Here is a 13,823-nt window from a genome sequence, read left to right as displayed (position 1 = left end):
GTATTGGCCGCTGGAACTCTCTCAAGAATGCTTAGTGAAATATTTTTGCTCTACATTTTCCACAATTGACAACATGAAGACCAGATCTCAAAACAAGCCTTTCAGATCAGAATATGACATAAAGCCTGTTGAGTCTATAGGCACCTGGAGTACAAAACGGACCACTAATAATGATCCAACTCCTCTGGCTATCTCACTGGTGGCTCCAGGGTTGCAAACTTTCCAACTTTTAGAATCTCAAGAAACAGAATATGTATCAGCGGCAGCCAATTCCAACCCTCCAGCAATAACTTAGAATGGTTAGTGAGAATAAACCATCAGCTCCCGAAAAAGAAAAACAGCTTTTTAAACAAATAACAAAATAGAGACAGTTTTCGACTCAGTGCAACCTCAAAATCAAACATCAAGATCTCTTCTTCACAGGGACAAATTAGTTCATTTTCGGACTCAAGTAGCTCTAACTCAAAAAAATGGCGTAACATAGGCCTCTGCAGCTCCTGTGGTGTGGGGGGGGCCCAAGTTGAAGGGGCCTCCTCAGCAAAGCACCCAGTCCGGAGAGCTCCTGATTGAGTCCGGTAGGGCCCCCCTCAAGTTTCGTTACGCCACTGACTCGTACTCCAGTGTAGTACTAGAGAAAACATCCCTTTTAGAACAAGCACCACCTATCCATAAAATCCTCACAAAGATGACAATAATCAATACTTTTCCCAAGCACGCAAAATCTCCAGGTAATCTTGTGAAGTCTGATTTAATTTTTGTTGTGGACCTTTTTTCATCCTCAGCATTGCTGGATTCTGTCCAACAACCAATGACCATCCAATGGAGAAATAATTCCTTTGCAAATTTTTTTACAAACTCGTTAGACAATTACAAGTTCCTAGAGGACCTAATCAGCCCATATGATCTGGCAATTATTAACACATATTCAACTGCTCAGCTTCTAAGTTCATCACTTAGGCCAAAATGGTAATCTTGCTCCTGTAAGGGCGCAAATGATGTGAACACTCTACCACTTTACCCGGTTTCTCAAGGAGTGGGAGTGGGGACAAGAACCTTACCAAAAACGGCAGATACCTTAGGGGAGAAATCATCGGCTCTTGCTGAACAAACAATGGTATTAAAAGATATTAAAGATAAACTAAAAAATCTAAGCGACACTTAGAAACCTATTTTGGATGCTCAAAAATTGGAATCCTACTTCCCAAACCTTTCCAGGCTGGACGATATAGTAGACTTACTTCATCTACTGCATGGGAAAGTATCTTCTATTAAAAAAGGACCGCAATCCAGACTCAAATGTACCTTCAGAAGCTACCAGAGGGGAGAGGATATGGCCTGACAGCTAGGGCGGTCAACCTCAGATCTGGGGAAACGAGTCTCCGCAAGGACCACAACATCCTGTGATTCTGGGCAAATCACTTAATGTCCCCGTGCATAAGAAAAATAATTGTGTCCTCATGTAACGCAACCGGTGCTCATATAAAGCCCTCTGATACCCAATACCTTCGGGTCAAGTTTGCGATGTATAAAACTCCGTAAAAAAAAGACATTGAAGCCCAAACATCTGAATCAAACATACTCTGCAGTCGTAACCTTGATGACGCATAAAATGAGCAGATTAACGAGGTCATTTTTATCCCAAACAAACAACAAAACCCAGCCATAGCTGTCTCCGTTACTTAAAGAATTCAAACTGCTGAATTAACAATTTAATTTTTGGCAAGTCCAAAAGGTGGTGACCCACGCCTGGTATAAGGCTGGATTTGAAAATTTAATGGTGGCAGGGCTGAACGTTAGAGCACATGACAACAAGCTCCATCTCTTCCCCCGAGCAACTAAGAGTATACATCCTGTCCATTTATGTATTATCTTTGGTGGTTCATTTCAATGCACACTGTTATTTTAACATCTTGTTTTCCCTAATGATTCCAGCAACACTAATTTGGACCTTGAGCCCAAGGTAGTTTGTATTTATTCGATAGCTCAAATCTTCTACACTCATACTTCCCCCCTACATTCAATAACAATTAACACACCATTCTCCCGTGGTGTGCATGGCCGTACAACAAACACATTCAGTGGCTTTCTGAAATCCACGCTTTACTCTCTAACAGGCATAAATGCAAGGGACAGTTGTAAGAGTAATTACTTTTGTATTTCGTATTGCACCAAAGCCCCTGATTGTTGCACCGCGGCAGCACCCTGATTTACCGCTCCCTGTCAATTAACAGAGCAGGCCCGGTATGTTTTTTAATGTAAGGGATTCCCTTGAGGATGGAAATCTCAGGTGCCCTATCTCCTCTTCTTTCAGGCAAATATTCATCCGAATGTCCAAACACCATGACTTACAACTACAATGTCACCACCTGTCAGCCCAGCTGCAGCGCCATCAGTGAGCCTGACATGACCTGCAACACCCCATTTGTGCCTGTGGACGGCTGTGTCTGTCCTGATGGGGAATATCTGGATTACTCTGGAACATGTGTCCCTGCAGCTGCATGCCCCTGCTACTACCAGGGATCGACTGTGCCTTCTGGTAGCACCGTCAATGGCAATGGCCTCATATGGTAAGAGAAGCTGTTTCCATCCATCATTGGCTCATAGGCAAGTGGGGGAGGGGGTCCAGTTTGATACTGATTCTGATATTCTGTGTTGTGATGAATACCCTGTAAATACTCCGCGTCTACAGCTTTCTTCAGCCGCATGATCAAGCAGCTCAGATCCCAGTCCGAGCTCTTGCAGATTAGCGGTCCCTTAGCTTTGCAAAAATACCATTCTATGTACCCACCATGGTGAGCTAAAAATGATCAGGTCATTTCAAGTGAACACATGAATGGTCCATTTATTCATATAAAGAGATAGCATAGAAAATTAGGATTTAGCAAAGACAAACACTAAATCCAATGCTTTCTTACCTCATCCAAAGAGCTTGTCAATTAGAGTCAAGACTATATTGTATCCAGTAGGCTCTGGCATGTCCTAATTCTCATTAGAGTCATGAGGGTCATTCCATAAAATATAGGCCCGCCTCACATTCGACAGAAGTAAGAGTTGCAGAGTCAGTGTCTGTAAACAGAGGAGACTTCCCATGTCTCTGTGATGGAACTTTTGGCAGGAGAAGCCATATGTGTAAGTGCATTTGTTATATGCTGCTGGTGGGAAGTTCAGCACAATCTGTAATGTGATTCTACTTTCACATAGAACAAAGATAATTTCAGATCACAGAATAATCACAGACTCACTGCAGAAAAGCTTTCTGTCAGCTTACCTAGAAATGGTTAAAATCACGAGTTCTATTCCCCCATGCCCCGGTGGCAACACACCAGGATATCTGCAAAGTCCGTCTCAAGCGCATCTTGCCCTGGGGAGTAATGGCTGTTGGAGAAATGCAATCCCCCGGTGCGCCGCACGGGTGGGGGCCGGTTTTCGGCCCCTGGGGACCGTTTTACAAAATCGACCGAAAACCGGCCCTGGCAAAGAGCTCGGCCACACCCCCAACCCCCGGGGGGGGCCGGCAGAGCACTTTGTCAGGGCCGATTTTGGTTCCCAGTTCTGCCCTGGAGAAATGGCTAATGTCCTCCTGCCCAATTGAGATGGGAGGACATGTGGCCATTTTTTACTCTCCCTCACTACCAGGCAAAACCTAGTGGTGGGGGACAGTAAAATTTCAATAATGCTCCCTCGCAATGAGAGATGACTCCCATGGCGATGGGAGAATTACTTGCTTTCTTTACAAAAGAAAATCTTGTTTTGTGATTTTCTTTTGGAAAAGAAAGAAATAATACCCTGTGCTACAAGGCTGCATCCTGCTGATGCAGCCCCATAGCACAGATCTTGGCAATGCTTTTATAAATGACTGCGTGCTTGGCTGTCATTTATATATTTGGCAGGCAACCCCTCTGATATGGGGACGGAGTAAGTTACTCTTTCCCCGTGTGTTGTAAGGTAATTTATTAGTAGGTGTAGGTAGGTACCTACCACTAGTAATAAGGCCACAATCCCAATATAGGTTCAAGTCAAGGTGTCAATAAATTATTCCCTTGCTCAACTCTTCGTAGCTGGCTGCAAGCAGGCAGGCTTAACTTAGGAGACAGGTGTGTACAGCATTTAGAAACATCAATACATTAAATAAGTAAGACAAAATACACAACAAAAAATCCAATAACAATTAACGGAAATAGGTTATATTTTTATGAACAAATAGACATCAAAAAAGACAGAAATACAATGTAGGGAACCGGAGATAAGAACTTTTAAAGAATAAACTTAAGGAAAAAGCTCTTTCTAGTTCTTAAAAAACAATATCGCCAAGTTGGGAGATCTGGTTACGCTTGACCGGGACAAAGTCAAAGTTTTGCGATGGAACCCTGGTTGGAGACCTCTGTCAAAACTTTATCTTCATACTATGAAACTTTTCTGGGGAACTTTCTCTTCTTCAAGGGGATCCGGTCAACATTGTTGCCTTGATTCTGTGTGAGTTCCCTTGTGACCAAAGAGGATTGACCTTGTAAGAAACCAAACTGTTATTTGAGGTGGGTGAGAATCCACCTCAAATAATAATCACAATCTTTGTCAAGGTGAATCAGAAAAGTAATTAAATAAACCTTTGCTTAACCTTCTGATACCTTTGCAAAAACCAGTCATGCCTGACTTACAGGCAATGTGTAAAGTATTTTTAAAGTACTCAAATACTAATACAGTGAAAAACAAAACAGAAAAAAATCCCAAATCAGTTTTGAAAAATAGAGTATATTTCCATAAATAAAATGACACCAAAATGACTAAAAAGTAGAACCAGAGATATGACATTTTATAACTTGAATTAGAAATAACGACAAAAAGCACAAAGCGACAACTGCGGATAGCTAGTTGAACTAGACCGGGTCAAAGTCAGAATTTAAGTCCAACCACAAAGTAGCACGAATCAGATACAGGTTAATGCCAGTGTAAAAATCACCTTTTGACTTTGAAACGACAGCTTGTTGTTGAAGTGGGGTCCTGGTCCGGACGTTGACAAACAGGGGAAAGCTCAGAGCAGGCGAAGTCTATGCCAAGGAAGGCCTTGACATTGATAGTTTGCTGCTTCGCAACATTCATGTTCAAGCCCTGTACATACTTTTCTGGGAAAGAGATCTCATTCAGCTGGGAAAACCAGCAACCAGTGATTCAACTTCAACGGCTGCAGCTTAAACAGTCCTCCAAGTCTCTGTCAGTTCTCTAGGCAGAAAATTGGCAAAAAGTTTCTGAGTGCCAGAACTTGTAGTTTGGGAGCAGGAGGTATACACTCTAATGCCAGCAAAGGGTCCAGGACCTGGGAGGCACCACTCGGGGATTAGGTCTCACATCAAGAGGCCAGCATCAGGGCAGGTTCAGTTGGTACTAGTCAGCTGAGCAGTTGCAGGAAAAGCCTTCTGATATCTCGTTTTGTCCCCAAACAAGAAGTCAGCCAGCTGAACCTTGGAGTCCCATCTGGTGTTCTGGGTTCAAGACAAGCAGGTCCAGTCATCTTCAGGCTGCAGGGCAGTCCTTAGTATTCTCCCCAGGCCCAGGAGTTTTCTGAGGTTGGGAATTGGGAATGCCACATTCATGCCCAGTGCCATCCTGTGGGTACGGGAACCTCCTGGCCACTTCCTAATCAACGGGGTAAACATTCCAAAGGGTGACCTTTCCTACTTTTTCACTATCTTCTGTGTGTTTTACTGTAAGATAACCCATAGTGCCCCTCTCTACATAAATTCAACATTGCGGCACCCTTTTTCCTCTGTTCAGAGCTCCCTGTGCCCACTCAGCCAGAGGTGTAACTATGATAATTGGCAAACATTCCCAACCATTTCTGTGACAGCTCTTCCCTCCCACTGGCATGGAATCCATTGAAGTTATTCAAAAATAATCCGCACAGAGACATCAAGCTGAGAGTCAAATAAGAGCATCTATTTTTTAGTATAAGACCTAAAAAAGCGAACTGGTTAGGTCAGTTCCAGAGTCAGAAGCATCAGACCTGATGGTAAAGCAATGGAACTACAGAAACATTCCAAAAGAGCGTAACATATTAAATATATAGGTATTTATACAAATACCAGATATTACAACTGCCTAGGTGTGAGCCACATCTACCACTGACAGGGAAAGCTTCCATTGAAGCTCAGGAAAGGAGCTGGGCCCATACCACAGACCATCCTCCTCAAGGAAGAAAAACCCCTCTCCACTTCCAATATTTTTGTCCACTGCCTGGGAGCAATCTACATCTCACATCAGGAGAGCCATGAGCAGTCAAGTGACTGAAAGGTCCATGGTGAGACTGGTATCTAACCACATCACATGATTCTTTGTGGCATTTGTTGGGGCTGTTGACTTGCTCAAGACGTCAGATAGAGGACTCAGAAGGTTGCTAGCAAAGTTCATCCCAAGCAGCATCACTTCCATTTTGTCCTCATTAAGCTTTCATTTACCTCCAGCTCTACAGCTGGCTACTTCTTGGAGGCAGGCAGCCAAAGAAAGATGACTGGAACTAATGTCAGGAGCAATTGAAATGGAAAGCTGGGTGTCATCGGTGTATGAGACCAATGACAGACCAAATGACTGAACAATCTCGGCAAGCGGGAGCATGTAAAGGTTGGGGCACTGAGGAGCCCCACAGCTCTGAGGAAGAGTGGATGAAAAGCAAGACTGCTCCAAGACCTTGAAAGAACTATATTCCAAGAAAGAGGTGAACAATTCTAGAGCTGTGCCCCCGACACCGGCACGTAAAACTCTGAATGAGAGCATAATGATCAATGGTGTTGAAGGCTGCATGACGTTTAAGCGAATAATAGCTGCCAATCCTCCTCCTTGATCAAGGAGTTGCCTGAGCTCCTTGACAACAGGCAACAATGTGGTTTCTGGATATACTGCATATATGGGTGGGGTGGAGCAGATCCTTCGATTTGAGGAAAGCAGACAAAGATATATTGACGTGCTTTTCTAATAGCTTGGAGACTTCAGGAAGCAAGGAGATTGATCTAAAGTTACTCAAACAAAGGGGATCCAGATTAGGGTTTTTAAGCAATGACTTAACCATAGTGTGCTTTCACAGCTGGGGGATCTGCCCAGACAGGAGGGAGGGGTTTAGCAACTTTGTAAGTACAGGGGTAATGCATTTTAAGCCCTGCCTTAAAATCTAGGGGGGAATGGGGTCCAAAAGCAAGCTAGATTTTAGTGTATTAGAAGATTGTTAACGAGGTTCACAGTGATCATAGGAAATGTAGTAAGTACACCCTCTTGGCAATCCGAGAGAGGTACGGTATGGCGGGACACCTCCGAGTTACGCGTGTCCAGAACAGAGCAGTAGATATCCAAGATTTTCTTCTGAAAGAAAAGAGCCAAATTGTTAATATGCTCCTCATAGGCAACTGGAGTAGAGTTGGTGATTGGAGGCTCAGCAATATTGTTAAGGATACTAAAGATATTTTTAGGAGAGTTGGACGAATTAACAATTTTAGAACAAAAAAAGGAGCTTGAGCAGATTTTATTTCTGCATGGTAGGATCTGATAGACTTCCTGTGTACATCTTTACTACTCTCATCATAGGTCCTTCTTCATTTCCTCTCCAGAATCTTACACTCCTTCCTTAGAGCCAACAGATGATCATTAAACCAGGGGGATTTGTTGTTCCTCTGGGTGTCTTTCAGCTATCTAACAGGAAGGACCTCATCCAATGAATTGAACATCCAAGCATTAAACTGAAGAGTGACTGCCGCAACTTTGGCAGAGAGCTCTGGTATAGATGCTTTCAGAGCCTCTAGCCATTCTTCAAGATGGTGTTTGGACCAGGCACGCTCCAGCGGCCTGAATTGCGGTGAAGGTACATATACATGAGATTTGGAAAAATAAAAAGGGATCAAAAATAGTCCATCCAGGTTAGGGGAAGGAGGGTCTGGACTTGAAGTTTGTGAATATTGCGAAAAACAAGATCAGTCATGAGACCCTTATCATGCATCAGGCTCTCCACCAACTGCCTTAACTCCAAGGAGGCCATATCATGTAAGAGGGTTTTGGGGGCATAGGCATTCGTATCGTCCATATGAAGATTGAAGTCACCAAGGTGAAATTGGGCAGTTTCATAGCTAATCCAACAATTACTTCAGGAAGGGCCTGAAGAAATTGGGTATATGGAGCAGGTGGTTTATACAAATGTAGGCCTGAAAATGTAAAAGTAGAACAGACAGTTAACGAAAAGAGCAGACTTTCAGAGCCCTGAATATTAAGTGACATAGTTTTTCACTTTAGCTATTCCCTGTATATAATTGTGATCCCACCTAGAGTTTTACCCAGCCTGACTCACCTTACAGTTCAAAACTTAGGGAGAAAGGCTTGAACCACATCAGGCCTAGAGTCCTCTGTTATTTCTCCAGGAGAAATAATACATCAAGCCTAGAATCAGCATAGAGACAGAAGATGTCAAGTTTGTGGGAGGCCAAAGACAGACAATTCACCAGGCCAAAATGCCAGGTGAGAGGCGGAGGGTAAGAAATACGAGTATGATTCGGTCCGGACTGAGCAGACCCTACACAGTGGTTGCACGAACAGACAAGTGAGCTGGTGTCAATGGAGAACAAACATGTTGGGAGCAAGGAGTACATGTTTTATTTGGGAATAAGTTGTGTGCTTCCAAAAAAGTGCTTGCCTTCACTAGCTGTAATCATTTTGTTTGTTTATACAGTTGCCTGAGCTTGAACTTTCAGTGACACACACATATGACATTGTAATGCTATTAAAGTGGCTTAGATAACCACATAATTTATGTTGTTTTTCTCTGGCAGGAGCAAAGATAGGGCGGTCATTAATGTACATTGATTTTTAGGTCTTACTTGACATTGCAAATAACACCTGATCGTTTAGCCTTCATCAATATTATTCTGCAGTTCTTTGCTTCCACACAAATATATATCAATTCCCATGATATTTTATTGTGATGCTTCACATTACCATACAACATTTTAAGCCAGGTTTATTGATATTGCCAATGCTTGTTTTTATTAAACCTTCAAACGTTCATGCATTGGGAAGTTCTCCAAGGTAGTTCTTTGCACACTGAGCATCAAATTGTTAAAGGGACACTGTCAGCTTGTGTCACTGCATACAGCAAACACAAGATGAGGCCGAGGGGGCCACCTCAGGAATAGGAGGTGCGTTGCCCCCATTTGCAGCGGGCTGAGGGGGTGTCCATTACACCCATGAGAGGCATGCTGGATCAGGGTGGGGACTTTCTCTTGTCACAGGTAGGGCTAGATTTACTATAGACACAGGCATGCAAATGCCAAATTTATTCATAGAGATGATCGACGAAAATCAAAAGGAATCCCAATAGCCTGATGCATAAAAATGCACGTAAGTCAGAGACAATGCACGTTTAAGGTTACATGCTCTGCAGTAGAGGGACTTGAACATCTCATTCTGATAGAGAAAAGTGGTACAAGTCTAACATTTCTATTGTGTTTTTTTCAGCACGTGCACCGGGGGAATTCTAGACTGCAAGCACAGTGAGGGTAAGGGTTGTTATTTTCCTATGTCACACGGCTCTGAGCTCTGTGCATCTTGTTTAAATGTGGATGGAATTCCCCATAGTTGTGGCAAAACATAATTACATTTTTGCATAATTAAAATGTTATTAAAGTTCAATTTTAAACGTACCTTGCTGTAAAAAAAAAACACCAAATGTTTATGGATTTAATATTAGTACACTGCCAGTAGCCATACACAAGCTAGCGCAGTGGAATAACTGTCTGAAAAAAACATGCACTTACTCCCTAATTTCACATTTTGAGTATTTTACAGTTTGCACATTTGAAAATATGTCTGGTATGTATATGTATAGTCTGCGCAAAGGAACCACAAACACAATATACACAATTTTTTGAAAAATTCCGTTACAATTCAAAATGGCAGATTCCCAAATATCCATAGTGTTGCAAAATCTCAGAATATACCCAAATGTTCTCAACCCCAAAACATTTCTGAAATAATTAAAGTTTCCTTTTCCTCATATAGATCCATTTTGCACAGTGAACTATAGGGCATATCAGCAACAACCGGCGATAATTATCGCTAAGCGCACTTAGCGCTAGGATAATTATCGTCGGCTAGCGTGGATTTTTATCGCTGAGATAGTGTGCTATTAGCAACGCTTACCTCAAAAGCAAGAAAAATCCTAGCGCTAACTGCCTAACGTGAGATTATCGCTGGAAACCCAGCGATAATCTCACGAAATGTGGCGTTAGCTTGTTAATAGGGCCCCACAAACTTAGCCATGATATCCACCTTCCATAGGATTTCATGGCTAAGTCAGTCCTGTATCAGGCGTAAGGAAAGTAGCGATAACAGGGGTTATCGCTACTTTTCTTGCCGCTATGCTTCATAGCGTGGGGCTTGATGATAGGAGAAATGTCGCTTAGCGACAATTCTCCTGTCAAGTTAGGTCAGGAACGCCCACTTTGCATCTCATTAGAGACGCAAAGCTGGGCGTTAAGATTTTGTGCGCTAAAGCAAGGTTTCACACGTTAGCGTGGCCTTGCTAATTAGATGATAAAATTATCGCCACTTTTCGGACGAAAACGGCCGCAAAAGCGATGATAATTTTTTATCACCGCCTTGTTAATATGCCTCCACAATCGTTAGCATGCCTGACCCCATAATAAGGCCCCTGTAGAGACCAAAATGTGTGCTTCTGATAGTCCCACTAAAAGTGCAAGTTTTCTTGTTCACGAGGTGGGAAAAAACAACTGGTCTAGTTTGTGCTTCTCAGCACTCTTCCTGCTACCACAGTTCAGAATATTCTCACTTTGCCACAAAGTCCGATTGCTCCTCTTTTGCACAATTCAGACACATTTCAATAACATTTCAAGCAGTTTTGTTGTTCACATACACAAATTATTTTGCATGTGAATTATTGCCAGGTTGAATGAATCCAGGGTATTCACAGATTTTTTCTAGTTGTCAGAATCCCAAGATAGCATTTGTAAATGTAATTCTCACTATCAGCAGACCCGCAATGAATGTCAAAGCAGCTGTGTGAGACAGGCATAATCCCCACTCCCTCCTCAGTTACTCAAAGTATATCCTTGGGGCTGCCTGCCACTCTGTTTACCTTTATGTGCAGCTCTCTGGTGAACAGCAGCACTCTGTTTACTTCGTATGGAATCAAAAAACCCAAGTTCTTACACCATATATATACTTCGCTTCCCCTACACCCACCTTACACCCCCCCCGTGCCACCCAAGATCAATGTGGCCCTTGGTGATACTACAGACCATACTTTTTGCCTCTAGTAAAATGTTTAGGAGTACCCATGCCCTATTGGTAATAGTTACACTTTAAGGGAGAAGGCTAAAAAACTAGGTCTCTGCTCACTTGTCAACAGACACCTTCCTTTACTTATGCGGTAGATGGATCGGTGGGCAGCGACACAGTGACCGCTACCTCCGCGTTCCACAACGTGCATTGTCACAAAATATCTTAACTGTAGTAAATCTGTCTCGCACAGTAACTGCATTCAAAGCGGTCATCGGGGGCACATATCCAGAAGGGACAATGGGTTGTTATCAGGGACTGCCCCCCCTTGAATAGTGCCAAATGGTAAATCTACCCTGAGAGAGCAGAATCTGGGTAAATGCAGAGCTTTATGCTGGTGTACAGTGGTATGCATGAGAAATATATCCCTCCTGCCCAGTAGAACTGTAAGAGACTCCGCAGTGTGGCTGTTGTACATCTTAGCTTGAGCACAGGTGCAGGCAGATCCTACAGAAACACTCAGTGATCCCTTAACACACACATTGCTTCACTTCCTGCTGATGACCAGCCCATGTTCCATGAAACTCTGCTTGCAGCTCTCTGAGACAGGGCCTATATATTCTGTGTGAAGGCATTATTAAAAAGCCAGCTTGTGGTGAGGAGGGAGGATGCCCGTGCCCAAGATGCCCTTGACTACTGGAGTCAGATTTAATACCAGCCAGTGAGGCACCCATTAGGAGAAAACCTCGAAAACAAGAATATTGGTCACAATCTTATCACTCAGCCAGTTGCTGTCCAATCGTTGAAAACTATTTAAGGCTACATAATTGGTGCCAGTATTGCAGAAAGAGAGAGGGACGATTGGATAATGGCTCTGACTTTGACGACATAGGGCTTATTGTTTCATACACAATCTACTAGACTCTAAAGGAGATTATAATGTCACTTGAGCCCTCATTTAGTTCGGAGGATTTTGATTTGCCAATACCAGAGAGACAGATTTCGCAATTTCTTGCGGTTTCCCGTAACCAACATCCTCCGATTTCAAGTTTTCGCCTTGATATGGCATACAAATCTAGACTTACAGGGTCCTTTTTCGTGTGATTTTACCTAATTCCTATACGAAAACAGCAGACATCTCCCATCTTTTCTGTGCAGGTGGAAACTAAGTGTTGGGAAAAGGTCTGGTGGGAGTCAAGGAAGCCTTGTGCCTGTCCAGAGGAAGCATTATCTGCACTTCAGTATTGCTGTTGGGGTTGGGCGGGCACAAGACAGCCACTCCACCTGAAGCGTCTTACAAAATGTAATGTATCCAAGCCCAGAATTATAAGGCCCGTAGTTCACAGACCCCACAATGCTTGGCCTGGAGAACCTTAGAAATTGCGGGTGGCAGGGTTTCTTTCTCCCGGAGTTATCATTCTGGATAAAATTCTGCCACTTTCTAACTAGGCCTTTGGTGTGATGTGGTGTTATGTGGTGTGGTGTGGTGTAATGTGAGAACTGTGATATACTTTTTCATAGTACTTCTCTTTATTGCAGGTTGTAAACCTCCACAAATCTTCTACAACTGTAGCAGTGCGCCACCAGGCGCTTCGGGGTCTGAATGCCAGAAAAGTTGCCAGAACTTGGGTGTCTCCTGTGTAAGTCTCTTTCATAAGGCCCACTGTATTGCGCTACATGTTGGTTAGAGTGAGTTGGGCAGCATGTGCTTGGAAGAACTGTGAGCAGACTTACTTTATCTCTGGAATGTTGCACCTAATATAGGCTACTCAAAGCACTGCAGTCATGAGGCGATGAACTAATACGACAATGCAATCTCTTGATAACTAATTAACGCTTAGGGGGTGTCATGGAGATCCTATGGTTCCGGAACAAAACATTGGATGATTGGCATGGGATAGGTATGTTTTATTAAAAAGGTATTGTGCAATACCAATGAGTTTCGAGGATTAAAGTTATACCCCATCTTGGTTCTTTAGACTTATGCAGAGGTGCTGAAATATGCTGGCCATATTGTTGAGTGACTGATTCTCTTGGCTGTGTCTTTTTAATTTTGTGGTGAGTTGGAAAAAGAGAATAAAGTTTTAATTTGTAAGCCTCACATATAAAAATGTATCTTCTTTTGGGATTCAGATTCTATTTCTCCCAAATAGGCACAGTGTAGTGTAGAGATTCAGTGTAAGACAGCAGCACCCTCACTGTCTTTCATTTCAGGGACAGTGATAGCAGGAGACAGTGTGGGGGGAGTGGTGCTTCTGGTATGGACCTGTCGTTGTTGTTCGCCTCTGTAGTAAAGGTGCTTGTGGGGTCAGTGTAGCAGATCTGGTCAAGGAGTACAGCTTGGGTTCGTGGGGTACACTTCCTTTACAATTTGATGCTTGCTATATGCAGTGTCTTTTGGGTTGGTATTATTTTACAATTATACTAAGGGCCAGAAAAGTACAAGAGTTCCATTTTGATATTTATAGTCATGAAGCCCTAGTAATTCATTCTGGCTGCAGTGACAGAGATCTTATGCCTTTCCTCCTCCTTTGTCTGCAGTGTAGCGCTGAAGCTGT

General features: G+C 43.0%; 1 protein-coding gene across 1 annotated transcript in view; it reads left to right on the top strand.

The window, feature by feature from the left end:
* LOC146860917 (mucin-5B-like) overlaps positions 1-13,823 on the top strand; it is a 286,252-nt gene that overhangs the window by 186,843 nt on the left and 85,586 nt on the right. The window contains exons 16-18 of the mRNA XM_085646184.1: positions 2,312-2,567; positions 9,484-9,524; positions 12,805-12,905. Of these exons, the coding sequence (XP_085502310.1) occupies positions 2,312-2,567; positions 9,484-9,524; positions 12,805-12,905 (398 nt within the window). The remainder of the gene's footprint in view (positions 1-2,311; positions 2,568-9,483; positions 9,525-12,804; positions 12,906-13,823) is intronic.

The sequence above is a fragment of the Triturus cristatus genome, chromosome 3_1 (assembly GCF_964204655.1).
Source record: "Triturus cristatus chromosome 3_1, aTriCri1.1, whole genome shotgun sequence".
Lineage (NCBI taxonomy): Eukaryota > Metazoa > Chordata > Amphibia > Caudata > Salamandridae > Triturus > Triturus cristatus.
Note: the sequence above shows the minus strand (reverse complement) of the source record. Positions and strands in the feature narration are given on the sequence as shown.